The 12285-nt window shown below is 37.0% G+C and overlaps 1 protein-coding gene across 5 annotated transcripts in view; it reads right to left on the minus strand.

Annotated features, from left to right (window-relative positions):
• The window catches only part of LOC149298135 (glutamate receptor 3), a 131626-nt gene that overhangs the window by 23284 nt on the left and 96057 nt on the right, over positions 1-12285 (minus strand). For all 5 annotated transcript variants that reach the window (XM_089487732.1, XM_089487731.1, XM_089487735.1 and 2 more), the window contains 4 exons: positions 11266-11319; positions 7849-8010; positions 4836-5003; positions 676-780 (listed from right to left, as the gene is read on the minus strand). In XM_089487732.1, the coding sequence (XP_089343858.1) occupies positions 676-780; positions 4836-5003; positions 7849-8010; positions 11266-11319 (489 nt within the window). The remainder of the gene's footprint in view (positions 1-675; positions 781-4835; positions 5004-7848; positions 8011-11265; positions 11320-12285) is intronic.

Consider the following 12285-nt stretch of genomic DNA (forward strand, 5'->3'; position numbering starts at 1 on the left):
CTTTTATCATAAAATAGGAAAATATATGTGAACTAAATGGTAGGACACATTGTGCAGAGACCTTGCCTACCAAACTTCTTCAGAGAGAAGCTTTTATTGAACTCAAGGTCAGCATCCAAAACAAAATGTGAACTTGGATATTAATATGTCATTTTTAGCAAACAATTTGGGTTCAGAAGGATTCATTAACTTTGCAATTAATTGCCCACATGGCCAGTTTCAAAGTAAAACCTTTGCAGAATGGCAATGAAAGCCACTTGGCAGCTAAGAAAATGAATCATTTGTTTTTATGTCCAAAAATGGTGTATGTTAACTTAACTATTCGAGTTTCAGAACAGTTAGCATTCTATTCTTCAACCATGGAACATTTCAGTGCTACAGGCAGAGTGCCTTTAGGCAATATTATTCAAGCTAAAAAAAAAACCCCTTGCTCTGAATGAGAAGTGTTATAACTTATAAGATAATACAGCATTTGTAAAGTTATATACTTATTTCGTCTTGTACCCTTTTTGTACCTATTAGATTGTGCCCTGGTTTGTATATTTTACACATTGAACAATCAGGGGAATCTATAAACATTTTGTACTCATGAAACTCATTTTTTAACCACGAAACATAGCATATTAGAATTGTGTAAAAGTAAAGTAGTCTAGCAGTTACTGGTTATACACTTACCTTACGGGGTTTAGTGGCTGTCATTTCATAAATATCAATAGTGTAGTTAGTTCTTCTTCCATACGTGTCAAACTGGATGTTCCCAGTCATCCCCTGCACTTGTACCTAGATGGGTCAGACAAGATATCCCTTATTGAAGACTGCCATTTTGTAACTTTCAGTTAAATATAAACATATACAGAAGGAATTCTGGAAAACTATGTTCCTTTAATCGAAGTTACTTTTATAGAAATTATCAAAAGAATTAAACGTGGTAGTTTGTATATATAATAGTACAGAGCCTTAGCATATCCATTGTTCTAGGTGTACAGGCATTCCCTTCTACAAAGATCTATGTAGTTACCAATGTGACACAGCATAGCCAACTAACCTTCACAGTATAGACCTGATAATATTATGAATAATACTATGAAGAATAATACCGTAATACTAAACTTTTTTGTCTCAAGAGGATGCATGGAATAGTTGGTTTAGAACGTTTTTTCCTTATTTGCAAATGCATGATCTGTTGTTTTGATACTAAATGAGTTAAAACCATCATTGTACATTTTTTTGTGATAATACCAATGCTCTGTTTGCAAGGTCCATTAACCTTGGTGATATTTCATAATAGCATCTTATATTTGCACTGTGATATATTTAATTGTGTGATTATATACTACAAGGTGATGCATGCATAATCGTTCTTGCATGAAATTAAATTGATGCTCCAGGCTGCATGTTTTTGTTTTATTTTTAATGACTATGTAGAGGATCATAGTGTTAGCTATGATGACACCAACATATATTTCCAGGAGTGTGTAATATCCTTAAAATGAAGTCAGAAATTTTAATACTAGCAAAACATAGCATTCTACTACCTATTTAATCTAATATGTGGCTGATCAATTCCCATTGCTAACAGGTGTAAAAAACAAAGCACATAGGCATGCCATCTCCATAGACAGTAGAATGGGTCATACTGAAGAGCCCAGTGACTTTAAACATGGCAGTGTCATAAGATGCCATCTTTGCCACAAGTCAGTTTTTGAAATGTCTGCCCTGCTAGATCAGCCCCAGTCCACTGTAAGTGGTATTATTGTGAAGTGGAAATGTCTAGTAGTAGCCACAGCTCAGCCACAAAGCGGTAGACCACACACACTCACAGAGCAAGGCTGCCGAGTGCTGAAAAGTGTAGTGCGTAAAAATCACTTATCATCTGTAGCATCACTAGAGAGCTTCCAAACTGCCTCTGGAAGCAACGTCAGCACAAGTACTGTGTGTCAGGAGCTTCATGAAATAACTTTCCATGGCTGAACAGCTGCATACAAGTCAAAGATTAGTATGCACAATGCCAAGCGTCATCTGGAGGGGTGTACAGCACACGGCCACTGGACTCTGGAGCACTGGAAATGTGTTTTCTGGAGTGATTAATCAAGCTTCCCCATCTGGAAGTCTGATGGACAAATCTGGGTTTGGTGGATGCCAGGAGATTTCTACCTAATGGAACACATAGTGCCTACAGCACACTTTGGTGGAGGAAGGATAATGGTCTGCGGCTGTTTTTCAGGATTTGGTCTAGCCCCCTTAGTTCCACTAAAGGGTAATGGTAATGCTACAGCATACAAAGACATTTGTATGCTTCCAACTTTGTGGAAACAGTTTAGGGAAATCACATTTTCACTGTGCCTCAGAGCACAAGACAAGGTCTATAAAGATATGGTTGGATTAGTTTGGTGTGAAGAACTTGACTGGACCACACAGAGCCCTGACCTTAACCCCATTGAACACCTTGGGGATGAGCTGGAACTGAGATTGCGAGCCATGCCCTCCCATTCAACATCGGTCTGACCCCACAAATGCTCAACTGGATGAATAGGAAAAAATGTATAAAGCCTTAGAGTATTTAAGGTAATTATAACAGACTGATAATGCTTTATGAGTGTATGACTCAGAGACTAAATCCTACCTACGTATGTCTAGTCCTCTTTGGACAGAGTTTGTAATATTCTGCACTAACACATTATGTTTTATTAAGTTTAGGGCTTTTTTAGTCAGTACGGGTTTCCATAATCACAGGACAGGTCAAGTAGAGATGGGGCACCAGTGTAACTATGTTGAATATATTCAGGGCCGGCCCAAGACTTAATGCCGTCTGGGGCAAAGTTTAAATTGCCGGAGGGGTGGCGGCGAGTCTCCCTGCTCTGCCACGGTGCCGGCTTCTAATGCTGAGCGCCAGAAATTGACGTCACTTCCGGCGCTCAGCATTACAAGCCGGCACCGAGACCGAGCTAGAGGGCACACAGAGGAGAGAGAGGGGCGCCGAGCGGGTAAGCGAAAACCACTCGGCGCCCCTCTCTCTCCTCAAAAAAAATGAGCTTAAAAAAAAAACAAAAAAACGCACGGGGCGGCAAAGTGCCGCCCCTTCAAAAGTGCCGCCTGGGGCAATTTCCTCACTCGGCTCCATTGTAGGGCCGGCCCAGAATATATTAATAAATAAATATATCTAAATACATGCATACCATAACTACATTTGGCTAACTATAATTCTGAAACTATTATTTATATTCACATAAGAGTTACAAAACACTATTTAGCCTTGGCTTCAAAAGTCACTGACAGTTAAGGAAACAGAAATGGACCACAGACAACCATAGGGGCTGTCATACAAAGCAAGGTTTTGCTCTTCCATCTGTCATGACCTTGGTTTTTGTATGAAGCCTCCATAGGTTGAACAGTTGCCCGCCGGTGCGGACAGAACTCTGCTTCACACCATTTGTAAGAGGAAACGGCTCAGTCCACAGTGATACTTAACATACTGTTTCCTGTTACAATTAAAATGTACACAAAATGCAGTGTGTCAGTGATGGCTTCAAGTAACAGACTCTAGAATTCTGATCTGTTTTTTTTATCACAAGCTGCATGTAGATCCATCAAATAAGTGTAGAGTATCAGGCCTTGACTACACCACATCGCCACACAGAGCATCGCAGCACCAAATAGCTCCAATGGATTATACTATATTCCGCCTGTTTACCGAGGTACACATTAGTTTATCAACTATTCCATTTATACAAGAAGATTGTTCTTTTTTTCATTGTGTCAGTTTTGGTTACAATGTTCTTCAATATTCTATACAACTGCACACATAAAAACAAAACAGTTTGAGAACAGGCATTAAATAATAAAATCTATATATTTTCTTAGTCACATGTGGATTAGGGTAACTGAAGGCATTTTGTGTTGCCCAGATGTTTTATAGAAGATTGATCGTGCCATGCGGAACCAATGGATAATGTAATGTATCATGCTTTATTCAGTGAGCACAGGCTTCTTTGACATTCAGCACTGAAAACATGTCACTTTTTATAAGGATCAGTTTGTGCTGGAAAACTAAAATACAAGACTTACAGAATGGAGACGTTCATGCTTCAAAAACCTTTCTACAATCTGTACTCTCCTTATTCACTACACATTTCCTCATCAAACAAAGCAAAATCAACCACAAACACAAAAACTAAAAGTCATAATCATTTGCATGTTGTCACATTCTTTACTTATGTAAGTATTTACATTATTAACAGTATCCCTATTAATCTAAAATTATTAAGATGAAAATGTATTTAAAAAAAGTAGTGTAGAGTTGTAAGAGAAACAAAGGTAAGCCAGAAATTAATCATTTCACTCATGCCATATGTATGCATACTTGGAACAGCAGTAGCTGGGTCCAGATCTCTAAGTGTAAGCGATTAGAGCTCTGAAGAGGCATATTGAAACATTGAGAGAGATTGACAATCTTGAGAGGAGACTCTTGCTCACTGAGCAGAGTTTATATGGGGCCTCTAGCAGTGAGGGAGGAGATCAGTCAGAAGGGAGCCAGGCACATAGCTGGGTGATGGTTAGATGTGGTTGCAGTGAGGGAGGGAAGAGGAAAAGGGAAGCCAGTTCTGAGTTTTTTCAAATATATTTGAAAACTAGAAATAATGCCCCACGTTTTGGGATCGAAATCTGGAAATTATGAAAGCTTTTGGAATGTTCCTGTTGTTGGTTCAGCAAAATAAATCTTTATGTATGTGACTCAATGAGTATTATTAATCCATGGTCATGGTACAAACGTAAATCAAAAACACAAAAGTATAAGCAATCAATATATACGACATTAAAATTATGGAACTTATTACCATTTTGAGTGCTCTTTCTATGTCGATTCCTTGACTCCAAGGCACGGCTGGGTTTGCCAGACAGTCTCCAGCACTTCCTCTTCTTGAAACATCCACCCGCTGCCTTCGCAGATATCGAAAAGCCTCGGCTATCACTAACACCGCATCGTGTGTCAGTGCAGATGTGTACTATATCCAATACGAAATAGTGAAAAACTTTAAAATTAATATATATTTTCTAGGGAATTAGCATTTTCTGGGCAATGTGAAAACATTTATTTATGTAATCTTTTTTCCCTAACAAGTAACTAAAAACAGAACAGTAATAATTGTAGGACGCCACCGTTGTAGGACTCTCTCAGCAGAATCTCGTTGTGTGAACTATAAACTCATTTCAAGGCTGTTTTGTCTGTTCCATAGTTTACGGATTAACATTTAATAAGACTTAGTTTAGGTTAACGTGCCCGTACAATTCTTTTGTTAAACCGATTTATAGGCACAACAGCATGTAAAGGCCAGCCATCGAATGCACCCATCGAGCAGCTCAAACTCAGCATATAAATCCCAATTTAAAGTGAAAAAGTTGCAACTTTGATCCTGTTGGAAATTAGTACATTACAATAAAGCTACAAGAGGCCTTTTTCTATAATATATACTTTTACTATAATGTTTTGGGGTAAGTGGAAAAAGGAATATTCCCCCATACAATTTCATAAAAAAGGAAGGGTTACAGTTTATTAACATATTACTCTATAATTTGTCTGATAGGCAGTTCTAGAAAATACTGTTACGTTGATATCGGGCAACAGAATGAGTAATTAATTTCCCATTAGTTAAAAAAAATGTATGACACTTGCATAGAACTTTGTTGTGCTCCACAATGAACTAAATTGCTAATTAGGGGTTAAAATGTTTTCATTGCCAGATGTATAATTAAATTATTTCTATAACCTCCCACCATTTTCTCAAGCACCATGGTAACAGCAAACATAAAAAGTAACAACCAAAAGGTCAATATTTTATACATTTTCGAAACAAATGAAAAGCACACATTAAAAAAAAACTATTAAGAGGTTAGATAATTTTCTCTCCCTTAAATGTAGTTAAATCAAATAAATCTCAGTAAAATATTATTGGAAAAATGAAATGAAATTCAACTCCAGTGAATGCATTATATTTATTTAAAGAAAATCAATTAAACAACATACTCGTAATTACATGCAGTTAAACCACAAGTATATCAATTCAAACTTAATGGAATCATTTAATTACAAAATGTATTATGTACTCAGTTACCCCTTCTGATGAATTGCACATATTGAAAATAAAAGTGGATAAGCATTACATATTTTATGAATTATTATATATTTTTGCTTTAGGCCAGGCAGGACTCGGGATTAAAATTGGTCCCAGCATTTTAAGGCCAGAACCCAATAATGTGACATACATGAGACCTCCTGCCCAACATACACTGCTGTACTCTACACTCCCTTTCCCAGGTTACTCAATGGCTAGTATGCACCTAGCTTTGGGTGTAATTTGACCTACCGATTATTTTCAGGATTTGCAATATGTCAAAAAGGTTAGAGGTGGTGTTCCGCACACTATTTTGAATTTCAACACATAAGTTATAACTATATTCACCACTATAAATAATTCTATAACTATGTAAAATAAGGTACTCTATGATGCCATCATTAGGGGAATGTGCCTGGAGTCTGCGAAGACCTAAAATATCTGTACTCTGGTTACATAGCTCTCTAATGAGGAATAAATATAAATAAATACATTAAATTAAATATTTAAAAATGTAAAAAAGCAGAAAAAAACCCTGTTCCTGTACAAATATGAAATAGTAAAAAAAAATGTAGTTCTTGCAAATTAAGTTTTTAATTTATGTAAATAATGCAGTATTTTGGCACCTATTCTTTGCAAGGAATCGAAGCAAAAAAGCAAATGAAGTTTTATTTGTGCCACATTTTTTCTAATAAAAAGTTGGTGAGGAAATGGCTGTATGAAAAATATATGACGTTTAGAAAAAACAAGCACTTACATAGTTATGAGCACCTTCTAATACTTGCCTGAAAATGCCAGGGACTGATGAAAATTCCAGGCAAATAATCATTTTCTAAGATTATGCTATTTTTTTTTTTAGTTGAAAAGGCTCCTGTAATTGTGTAAAAAATTGTGTAAAAAAGCCTTTGTTCTTAAACGGGTTAAAGTGCTCAATTCATGTTTTTTTCTAAGTAGATCAGTATTATGAAATGAGCACAAAATACTGGATGTTGCGGTGTATCTACCCTGCCTAATATAATAATATAATTGCAGCTAGAGCAGGGGTATTTTAAGAAACCATTTGATGTAATTACCACCAGGACGAGATAAGCAAAATGTATAGTTAAGGCCACTGGAATGTAGAGCTTTGCTGATGGTGACCCAATTTTAATTTATAATGAAGCAAATTATTTTATATAGGCTTGTGGGATTTCAGCTAATTCTGGATTCAACACAATCAATGCCCCGATGAGTTGACCTAAAACCTGACTTTGAAAATCTCCCTGAATATGCATGTTATTATTCTTTCTCCTAGTGAGGGTATTAACTAAGTAAAATTGATTGATGTGGCTGTTTTCCTTTGTAACACAGATAAGTACATAATATTTTGGCATCATATGAGATGTGCATTTGTATAGTTGAAGTTCATACAGGTTGGGGCCCTAGGACTGATTATTTTAGTTTTAATCAGTAGGATTTGCATCTGTTCATTATTATTATTATTATTATTAGTATCATCTTTTACTTATATTACTTACAACTTTACACTAATCTAAAGTAAACTGATACATTACAGTAAAGAGGGCCCTACCCGCGAGCTTACATTCTAGATCAGTATCTAGATAAGGTGATTCTCTTTTTGATGCTGATATAATCAGGTTTACTCCTGGTTTCAAATATAAATTGCATCATTTAAATATAGTTTGAGTCTTTAAATTTGATATGGATTCCTTTGCAATAAAATTGATGAATTCTGTACCTTTAATGGTGCGTTCTTTGCCTCAGGGAACTCCCTCTCATCCAGGCGTACCCATCTCTGTACAAATTGCTGTACTATTGGGTTTTCATTGTTCACTATTTGAAATCCAGTCACGTTGGCTCCACCGTGCATAACTCTGTCCAGTGTGACACCTGTGAAACCCTAGAATTATACAGAATAAAATTTTAATAGTGCTCATTCTCCAAGGGTCTAGACATTATGTCTGAGTTACAAAATCCAGTAAAGGTTTGTAGGATGCCACCTAATGCACTTTCCTATAAGTCCAGATGGAGCTTTAGCATATCAGCACTGGCAATAGATTTCTGAGGGAGATTATTGTCAATGGAAATTGCTCAAGAGCTATTTTCTAGGATACTTAACATATAACATATAACATCTGTGTAAACTTTTTTGCCAGGGTTAGATGGTCAACATATCAATAAAGAAACTGGCCAATCTTCTCTTACAGTCATTCTACTTTACATGAGCTAGAATACAAAGAGCATATTTGAGAAAGAATCATACTTGTTTTCCTCTCTCTTGTTGGCTAACATTTGGGGGAAATATATTTCTTCTCTCCTCTGTTTTTTTATTACAGTTTGGGAAATATGTCTTCATAAACTAGATTACATAGAACATTTTATAGAATTATTCAAGTCTGCATATTTTTTACACATATATATTTCCCGGTTCCCCTTTGTTGGTAACTTTTGGAATCAGTATTTCCTCTTTTTCGTTGTCCACCATACCCCCATCTGCTATACAGTTGTCAATCTTTGGTCCATGATAAAGTATCATCCAAAAATTAATGATGGGAAAAAAACATAACTCGCCGCCCACGAGGTAAACTTTTAAATAAAATCTCCAAAACAATAAAAACACAAGCTTTAGGTAGCTTTAATAAATGAATTTAGTTATGTTAAAAGCTGTTTTATGATGTCAGTCAGGGCCGTATTTAGTGCTTACCTTTGGAGCTGCCCTAAACCTGACCCAGAGCAGAACCACCAGCCGCCCCCACTGAGCTGCCATCCTCACCGAGCGATGGGATGTGGAAATTAAATATAGAGGGTGTGCCAACACAGCATAGTCCTCCATAATGTTAGTGGCCGGTTGGGCGCTTTTAACTCTGCAATTAGGCGATTGTTATGCAGCAGAGAGGCTTCTGCCTCCAGGAGCTGCCACCCTAGGCCTGGTCGGCCTAGGCCAGACTATGCCAATGGCAACAATTCCTCTTTAATAGGGACTCAATGGACATTTCCACAGACAAATTACTTCAAGGTGCATAAGTCTCTACATACACTGAAAACAAAACTAATAGTTTAAAGACACCCTTTTCTAAGAAATAGAAATGGAATAGTTTGAATTAACATGTGTAAAAGAATCAGAATAGTCAAACGATAAATTTGTTTCTTCTTTTTTTTACAGAAACGTATTCTAAATTCATACATTAATAGTTAAAGCTTGTTAAACTGAGAAGTTATTTCTCAGTTGCTTCATTTTCTTTCATTGTGTTACCTCCATAAACAAAGGATTATTTTTTTATACCTGCTCTGTTTTCAAAAAGATTTCAATTGATTTACTGCATTCAGTTGAAGCAGCAATTCTTGCCACATATCACACAGTTGTGAGTTATTGTTCTAATAACTAGGCTGCGTGTCTATTTAAAGATTTTGTAATCACCTCTTTACTCCAATCCCAGTTACGGTTATGGTATTAATTGTTATGGTACGGTTATAATATTAATGGTCCCACTTCTCCTTTCCCTTGTGGCATCAAATAACAGAGTTTAAACTGGGTTTCTACTTATGCAAGGAAACTCTATTTGTGGGGTGGGAAAAGAGTTACCTCACACAGCGTGCAGGCGCCACAGCGGTAAGCTACAGGCCCGCGTTAGGCAGCCGTCGGGCCGCATGGACATCTGCGCAGCCCCAGTGCTGCTTGCCTAGCCCCCAGACCAGTGAAATCTGCAGGTTACGTAAGGCTGCGGGAGGCTGAAAGGGTGAATGAATTAATGAGTAAGTGTGTAAATTAATTGTTTAGGGGCAGAAATGGGACGAGCAGGGTGTTTCAGGGTCAGAGGTGGCACAGGCAGGCTGTTTTAGGGGCTGAGGGCGCACGGGAAGACTTCTGGGGGGCACTAACAAACTGCCTTGGGGCAAAGATGGCACAGACATGTATGGGGGGACAGATAGCACAGACAAGCTTTTTGGAGGCAAAGGTGGCACTGTGCGACATGTTGCTTGTAAAGTTGGTGGGCCCCTAGGCCCTTTGCTTTCTAGTTATAGCTCTGGTGTGGCATGTGGGCACATGAGCTCAAATACACAATATCTGGTGCCCCTGAGAGAGACTTGATGTGGTTGGAGATACATCTAGGCGGTAAGAATTAGTTATGTAACTGAACAATGCATTTTATTTTACATAGAATTATTTTATTTACATTAATCAACTTACAAATATATTTCTTGTTGCTAATGTGACTTTAAGGGCTGCATATAGACACATCAAACACCCTGAGCTCCTCAAAAAGAAGGGCATCAGGAAAGAGGGACATAGAGATTTAGATCCCAAAGAGGTACTGTATAGTAGATATGGAACTATTTTCCTTTTTGTACTTTAAAAATGGGAAATCATTCTGTTTTGCCCCATTTCACTTATCTCCATACATCAGCTTAACCTATAAAATGTTATCTAATTCTACTTGCTATCAATAGTGTGGATGGCTTTTTATAACATTTCTACCTTTTCTTGTTTGTCAGATATAGACTGTTAAGATGTAATTCAGCATTTCGGCCCTTCCATCATTTCCCTACATTGCACTGGCTTTTCTTTGTTATAAGACCTTACTAGTTGTGTACTAATTTTGAGCCCAATCTCAAACTCTTCTGTAAGGAAGGTTTGATAAACATAAGTCACAACATTAAAATGATAACTGACAACTCTGACATTTGGTACAGAAGAATTCCAGCACACTATACTCTGAATAATATATTGCATCATTAAAGATCTGCCGGGAAAAAAAAACATTAGGTAATGCATCTGAAATCCAGAGATATTTTTTAACACAAAGTACAGACAAAATGTTCCACTTGTCCAAATGATGTCAGCAAAATTTTAGAGAGAACAAATTAGCTTATACCCTATTTTATTATACAGAAGATTCTTCTAATATGACACAACAGAAGCCAATGCATTTTAATATTTTCAACTTGTAAAACAGAGCATAATGCAATATCAAAGAGGTAAAGAAATGTGCAATATTTCATATTTTTTCTGTATTTGACAAAATTATTTCTCACAGACCTTGGGATGAAAACCCACTATGCAACTTCTTTCTCGATAATGAAATCAGACATTCATTCTGATAGAAAATACTACCCAGCAGTAAGTAGATATGCTTCTTATAATAAAAATTCTTACCAGGTTTGCGAGCATATAGTGATAGCCTCTTGTGTGTTTGCCGAGGATTACAACCTGCAAGGAGAAAAATTAGTGAAGATCAGGTAGCAGGTTAGTCTACATTTCTTGGAAAATGTCAGATGCTTCTAGCACAGTTTTAGCAATTTGTGTAACCTTTTGGCCAAAAGATATACACTGTCACAGGGAAATCATTCTACGTTCTAGTGAGTAGTTGGTTTCAATATTGCAGATGCCTCAGGCCACCATAGAGTTAACCAGTAGCAGAAGAGATGGGGTGAAATGTGAAGGTTAGTTCGTTATCTTCCTATAATAAGTATTTGTGGTGTAGTCTTTTAATGAGCACTGTTGAACCAAGTTAAAAAAAAAAACAGATAAATATTTTTCAAAGGCACCATTGGTAGTTCTGAACTCCCATGCTGTGCAAGCCTCATGGCTTCCTGCATGACCTTCGAACATAGAAAAAGAGCTATAACAATGAGGATTTAAAAGCCAGACTGTTTTTTCTGTGCCATGGGAAGAATAACCTTAGTTTTTAAGGGTAAACCGCCCAAGAGCTATTATGATTCTAATGACTTTATCCCTACATGGTAGATCACTTTGAAAACCAAGATGCCAGGGCAGGATATAATATAAATATGACCCATCTGTCAAATCATTTCCTTCTGCGCCACAATGTCAATAACACACAATTCTGCTGAAGATTCCAAAATGATGGTTCTGTAATGTAACAGATATTTTTTCCACCATTGTCTTTTGATGCAGTGAAAACATGGCCAAAATGAAACAAGGACATTGGAGTCTATTCGCTAAGCTGTGGGTACATGCCAATTGGCTAAACATTGAAATCACAATCATGTGCAAAAGAGTGGTGGGGGCATAAATGTCCCTAATGGTTTATTGTACAGTATTGGAGGGGTGAGGGAATTCATTACTCCAATGGTTTGTTTTATTTGAAAATAACACCTCCCTGAGCAGGATTTAAGGGAGGCTATACTTGGGCCCTATACCCCAAAGGTTTAT

The sequence above is a fragment of the Sceloporus occidentalis genome, unplaced genomic scaffold (genome assembly GCF_023333645.1).
Source record: "Sceloporus occidentalis isolate IW3139 unplaced genomic scaffold, rSceOcc1.0.p SCAF_34, whole genome shotgun sequence".
Classification (NCBI taxonomy): Eukaryota; Metazoa; Chordata; class Lepidosauria; order Squamata; family Phrynosomatidae; genus Sceloporus; species Sceloporus occidentalis.